At 35.3% G+C, this 6,953-nt stretch overlaps 1 protein-coding gene across 1 annotated transcript; it reads left to right on the plus strand.

Moving 5' to 3' along the window:
* Positions 1–79: 79 nt before the first annotated feature.
* Positions 80–4,883, plus strand: LOC116296211 (phosphoserine phosphatase). The gene is made up of 7 exons (XM_031704203.2): positions 80–406; positions 1,604–1,688; positions 1,906–1,955; positions 2,343–2,488; positions 3,394–3,490; positions 4,279–4,330; positions 4,426–4,883. The coding sequence occupies exons 1-7, from the start codon at positions 261–263 to the stop codon at positions 4,534–4,536; spliced, it is 687 nt and encodes a 228-aa protein (XP_031560063.2). The 5' UTR covers positions 80–260; the 3' UTR covers positions 4,537–4,883.
* Positions 4,884–6,953: the final 2,070 nt, after the last annotated feature.

Raw genomic sequence — 6,953 nt, forward strand, 5'->3', positions numbered from 1 at the left:
TTTTTATCTTGACTGGAGTGTCAGGATTATGGCCTGTTTTATTATGCAAATACTCTTCCTCTTGATTTTGTATGAATCTTGAAAAACAAAGCGAGAAGAGAAGGCCCTTGGAAAGAGGTTGGACAGGAAATGACGTCAAGCGAAACCTTGTTATTTGGGTTTCCTGTGGTAGTCGCTTGAATGCTTCCAGGGTTCAAGGTTCACTTCGTATTCTTGTCGTTAAATGACCAGACCAGAAAATTTTTGCGAATAAAACGAGAATGAATATACTAACAGAGGAACGAACAAAGGATATTTGGCGGCATAATGATGCAGTATGCTTTGATGTAGACAGTACTGTCGTTACTGGGGAAGGTATTGATGAATTTGCACGGTTTTGTGGTCGTGGTGAAGAAGTTGCTGAATGGTAAGGAAACAAAGTCAAATTTGTTCTTAAAGTGCTTATAAGCCTTTACACAATATTTTCAGAATTGATTCTTTAAATAGTGAATAGTTGATTGTGAAAATAATATTTCATTTGCATGTTTGGTCTTTGAGATACGAAGGTCTATATTCCCAATATGTTAATGACTATGACGTAACATAAGGGATCATTTAATATACAACACTGCACTCGTTCTGGAATACAGTATTTTAAAAGTATCCCCCTTTTACTCGTCACTCACGTAAAGGTTCTTACAAACTTGCTTTCAAAAAATGTCCAGCATTCAATATTAAAAGTTGCCACAAAATAACTCAAATCCCTTATGTTACACGACAAAGACAAGACAAAACCTTATGCTTCATGTGATTTGTTCTCATCCAACCCTCTTCCTCTCTATCCCTTCCCTTCCCTTCGCTTTTGCTCTATTCGTAGTCTTTGTTGTTCATTAATCATTCTTGGCAAATTTAATAAAATAAGATAAAATGTCAGTCGGTTTCCATTGTTTTATTGGAGTGCTATTTATGATGGTAATTGAACTGAGTGGAGTGCAATTTGGACCAAAATCATACAAGTGATTACAAAATTGCACGACCGCGTAGCGGGAGTGCAATTTGTTAATCACAAGTATGATTTTGGTCCAAAATTGTACGACAAGAAGTTCAGTTACCACTTAATCATATCCTTTTTGTAATCATACACAAGAAAAAGACACAATAAAGAGTGCAGAATAATCAATTTAATGTAGTAGAAGATCTAAATGCGAACAAAAAAACATCTAAAAAAAATTTTTGTTGTTGATTTTTTTATTTTTATTTTGTTGTTTAAAAAAAAAATTTTTTAGGATGCGATTAAGAGCTCCTAAGGATGCGATTTGGGAACTAATCGCACTCCTTTGAACCAATCAGATTGCAGGATTTGGTAGTGATTACAAAAAGGATATGATTAATGACAAAAATAATAGATATCACAGGCGCAAACACTCGATTCATACCTGAGTAAATTCTTAGTCACTTGAAAAACTAACAAGTCAACTGTTATGCATCAAATAGTCAATAATGGTTTCATGGATATATGGCTATTTCTCTGGATATCCAAATTTATTGTGATATATTTTGGTTACTGGTGCATGGCTCATTGTTTTTTCTTACGTCTTTGATGGTTTTCTATTTTATGTATCAGGACAAGAAGAGCCATGGATGGGGGTATATCATTCCGAGAAGCACTTGATGCCAGACTGAACATAATCAAGCCTTCCTCACAACAGGTTCTACTAGCTTGTAGTCATATTATACCATGAATTGACTGTTAACTTGAAATGACAAGTATGTACACTTATATTGCTATCATGCCTCCGTGGCTGTATTCCCTAAAAAGTGAATAAAGAAGCCAAGGATTGTAGAAAAATTAGATAACATCTAATTATGAGTCGTGTTTATTAGCAGTGCATTGACTTAACATCAAGGTTTTGTTTTCACTTCCAGGTTGAAGATTTCATTTCGAGCAATTCTCTCCACTTAACAGAACATATAAGGTCTGTAAAACTACTTTTAAAAACTGGTCTCTCAGTACTACCAACCTAATAATGATAATAATAATCATATTTTTCTATAGTGCTATTTCCCAGGGTTCCAATAGCACTGGGAGCAATATCTATTGTACAAAAAAGTGTATAGAAAAATATGTAGTATTTCAGTACATTACTTAAACCTAAAGTTCTCAAATTCATTAAACGTATTTGGCCCAGTTTCCCTAATGCCATCCATAGAAATTGACACCCACATTTATTGGCCATAATACCCCTATATTATCCATACAGTATGTATTGTCCCCAGCTACCCCGTGACACCCATATCTAGTGGCTACCCCATAACAATCACATATCTGTATTGATTTAAAATTTGTGATGTTTATTTTGTAGGGAGCTAATTTCAACATTAACGAGTAAAGGCTCAGCAGTTTACTTAGTGTCTGGAGGTTTCAAGGAGTTTATTGAACCTCTAGCTAAACTTGTTGGGATTCCAAAAGAAAACATATTTGCAAACCGATTGATTTTTGATGACCAAGGTAAACATAATATTTTACAATAACTTCATGCATGCTGGTTATTTTTAATCATCAATAAGAGGACAGACAGATAAAGCTTACGTCAATGAGCGTGCACATTTTCTGTTGGTTGTTTTGATCACTAAAAATGAGAAGTTTTTATTGTTTTTGTCTGCACTACTTTGATGACGGGATGTTGCAATTTATCGTCAATAAGAGGACAGACAGATAAAAAATTCATTTCTATTTCATATTAGCATATGAAAGAATATGTTAACCATTTTATTGATGTGCTACCTCACTAGTGATGGAAACATAGACAGAACAATATGGAAAGCACACTAATGAAAGCATAGGTGGCATATAGCAGTAGTGTTTTAACCTTTCAATCAACAATGTGACCCGGGACCAATTCTCAGACTCCCTTGGTGTCAAAAGGAGAGTAGATTCATTGTTAGTTTTTCCTGGACTTTGAGGGTTTTTCTATGGGTTCTCCAGTTTTTCATCTTCTGCAAGATCCAATTTGATAATGGAATGAGGGCCCCAGATTTGTTAGTAACTGGCTTTTACCGTCTGCAGGCCCGTAGCTAGGGGGGGTGCAGGGGGTGCATTCGCACCCCCCCCCCCCCCCCCCACGCGAGCTAAAGGTCTGCTTTTTAAGCAAGTGAGATTTTGGCTGGTATGATATTTTCACGTAAAACTAAAAAAATCAATTTTACTTTAATAATTTATCTATACCTATGCGTCCTATGGGACTTTAAAAAAATAAAGTATATGGTTGGTCCACTTTTTGTAAATTAGCACCCCCCCCCAACAAAAATCCTAGCTACAGGCCTGCGTCTGTGCTTACAAGTGCATATTTTTAATCATGTCTAGATAATTTGTCAATAAGGACAAGACTTTTAATTAATTTAATTTATTTCTAGGAAATTATTCTGGATTTGATACCAATCAACCCACCTCAGACTCTGGAGGGAAAGCTACAGTTGTTGGAATGCTTAAAAAAAGATACAATTACAAAAGGTAAAGACATTTACTGCTAGTACACTGTTAAAATTTAACAATAATATCTGGGCTTGTGGTTTGCTTACTGGGCTGCTGTAAATGTATTAATCAACCCAGAGGTTGTTTCCGGGCTCAATCTGTGAGTTAGCCATGCCCTGAGTTAGATCATCTGACGTAGATAGGCTCAGAGATTGTTTCAGGGTTCGATCTGTGAGTTAGCTGTGATCTGACTAATTGATCAGCCTAGAGGTTGTTTCAGGGTTCTATCTGTGAGTTAGCCATCCCCTGACTTAGATCACCCAGAGGTTGTTTCAGGGCTCAATCTGTGAGTTCGCCATCCCCTGACTTTGATCAGCCTAGAGGTTGTTTAAGGGTTCAATTGGTGAATTAGCCATGCCCTGACTTAGATCAGCCTAGAGGTTGTTTCAGGGTTCAATTGGTGAGTAAGCCATCCCCTGTCTTTGATCAGCCTAGAGGTTGTTTCAGGGTTCAATTGGTGAGTTAGCCATGCCCTGACTTAGATCAGCCTAGAGGTTGTTTCAGGGTTCAATTGGTGAGTAAGCCATCCCCTGACTTTGATCAGCCTAGAGGTTGTTTCAGGGTTCAATTGGTGAGTTAGCCATGGCCTGACTTTGATCAGTCCAGAGGTTGTTTCAGGGTTCAATCTGTGAGTTAGCCATGGCCTGACTTTGATCAGTGCAGAGGTTGTTTCAGGTCATGAATAAAAGTAAGGAAAGTGCAGTAACATCAAAATGACCCAAGGTCATTTGAAACTGACTAATGTTTTTTTTTATTATTGTTCCCAGTCTTGTGATGGTTGGTGACGGTGCAACAGACATTGAAGCTTGTCCACCTGCGGTATGTTACATGAAATTATGATGTTTTGGTAAATTCTTTTCTATTTCTTCACTTAACTAACTTATTAATTGTTGATTTGTCTTTGCATGCTTCAGGATGCTTTTATAGGTTTTGGTGGAAATGTTGTTCGTGAGAATGTCAAGAAAAATGCCAGTTGGTATGTTTCAGATTTTGAAACACTTCTTAACGAACTGAAAAAAGGTTAATTCCAGAAAGAAATGAAAAAAATTATAAAGAATATAACATTGAGGGTGGAACGTAGATTCGCTGATTGTCATCATTACAACAACAACTACTAATAGATATTTTAATATATTAAATCTGGAACACAGATTTTTTCCAAGTTCCATTCCTTTTTACTTCTCGTCATTTCATTCTTTCATTTTTGATATGATTATAAATATATAGGGATCTATATTTCTGATTTTAGATGTTCTCATTATTTATATATGTGAAGAGAACAGTTTTCTGTATGAGAATATATATGAAACATATATTTGTACTGCGGTTGTAATATAATAAATTGAGCTGATCCTCACAGTATGTGAAACAACTTATGCAGCTGCAAATAGAATATTTTTTATCAAGGAGTGTTTGCTGTTAATATTTATATTTAAACCTTTATTTTTAATTTTATTTTGCTGTAACTTCTATTAATTCATTGCATAATTATTTTGCGGTAGTTATAATAGATAATATAAATACATACATGTACTTCATCTTCAAGTGTACTTGTCTCTCAACTCTGGGGTCTCTTTCTCGATTCCTAGACTCAACATCACATGTGAGTTGAGTTTATTAGGTTTCTCCCTTGATTCAAGGGACCGCAAAATCTAACCTGCTAAATCGCAGTTGATTCTGTAAGTTATCTGTGACCTGACTTAGATCAGCCCGGAGGTTGTTTCAGGGTTCAATCTTTTAGTTAGCTTTGCCCTGACTTAGATCAGCCCAAAGGTTGTTTCAGGGTTCAATCTGTGAGTTAGCTGTGCCCTGACTTAGATCAGCCCAAAGGTTGTTTCAGGGTATTTCATCTATTAATCTTTTTCTTTTACGACGCCAAAAATGAGAGGAGTGTTTCGACAAACACCAGTTTTGTTTACCAACGCAATTAAGAAAAAAGAAGAAGAAAAAATCCAAAACGTACAAGAAATCTGCCTTATGAAGACATTATCACAGATTTTCCTTGTGCAGAATGTGGTGTACTAATGCCTGGCGGCAAACCAAAAACAGTTTGATGAGAAACGAAAAAAAAAACGCACCTCAAAGCGTGAACCACCAGGTGTTTGACAGTGAATATATCACATTCTCTACCCTGCTTCCGTCATGTTTCTACGACCTCAACTTCTAGTTATCAAGGTTTGTTCCTGCTAATCTATCAATTCTAAATTGAACCGGCTGTAATTTTGATTGTGTCACGTCTACCTTTGATGCAGAAAAATTAGAGATTAAAAGCTTTGATGAAAACAAGACATTATCCAAAGCACGTCGATGCCATTGAACGGCATTTTCTACTTCTTTTTCATATTTATATTTGTTACTTTAGTGTAAACAGATAATATTTGATGAAATAAAACTAGCTTAATTGTAGGAGGGGTTAGCACACTACTGAATGAGTGGGCGAATAAATGAATGAAACAAAGGAAACAAAAAAACATCGGTGTTGTTTTGAGAAATTTACCTCCTGTTTACGTAAATTGAGTTGTACTTTTTCGCAAAAATGTTCACTGCTTTTATTTTAAAAAAAGGACAAACAAAGACCTATTTAAGTGTTTTACAAACGTCATAAAATAACAAAATTAAAAAATTCGCTTGTTTATATATTTTGCAACCATGAATTGTTATAATGTTGAAACCCTTGTGTAAACTATTAATTTTCTTGCGATTCTTTGTGTTTGTTTTCAAACATAACGTCTTGTTTTATTTTATTGGCAAGTCTTTGAAGTCATGTAAAACTGAAATATGAAGGACATCAAACAGCAAAGGGTTCGACTATTCAGCATTGTCTTTTTCTTTCTTTCTTTTTACTTTTGAGTTAAATCGTTTCTCCTTCTCTAATCCGGCTAGAGTCACTATTACAACACAACAGGAAGCCCAGCATTTGCAATATATACTCCCTTGACTCTCACAATTTGAATCGGTCTCAGATCTAGGTTAATTAAGATGATTACATATTGTTCATATGTATAGTAAATTCCTATTTTTCCCCTCCTATCACAATCATTTCTTATAACAGTAACCATATGATGCTTATTGAGCGCGTATTGAATTTTTCCTTATGTAACGTTAACGAACCCATAATAGCGAGTGCTCATAATTGCTAATTGTTTACTGCAAGTGTTTCCTTAGCGACAAGGAAAAACATGAAAAGAAAAACTTTATCTTGACTTTTATATTCCTATAAAATGAATCTTGTAATTGCTGATGTTGTGTATTACAATGAAATACAATATCTCCTTTTTCGTTTTCATGATGTTTATTTTTAACACAAGAGTGAGATTAACCTGTCTTAGCAAAACTGTTTGTCCAATTCCCAAAAAAAACACAGATGGTCCATTATCCAATCGGAAAGCTGTATTGAGTCAAATGGTCATTGGCTTATCTGTTGTCAAAGATTCGATGTACA

The sequence above is a fragment of the Actinia tenebrosa genome, unplaced genomic scaffold (genome assembly GCF_029948245.1).
Source record: "Actinia tenebrosa isolate PJP-AT-01 unplaced genomic scaffold, QUT_ActTen_1.0 PGA_scaffold1__47_contigs__length_23844297, whole genome shotgun sequence".
NCBI lineage: Eukaryota > Metazoa > Cnidaria > Anthozoa > Actiniaria > Actiniidae > Actinia > Actinia tenebrosa.

Coding starts and splice junctions, on each gene's coding strand:
- LOC116296211 (XM_031704203.2), top strand. CDS start 261: ATGAATATACTAACAGAGGAACGAACAAAGGATATTTGGCGGCATAAT. Junction 407..1,603: donor GGTGAAGAAGTTGCTGAATG/GTAAGGAAACAA, acceptor TTTATGTATCAG/GACAAGAAGAGCCATGGATG. Junction 2,489..3,393: donor ATTGATTTTTGATGACCAAG/GTAAACATAATA, acceptor ATTTATTTCTAG/GAAATTATTCTGGATTTGAT.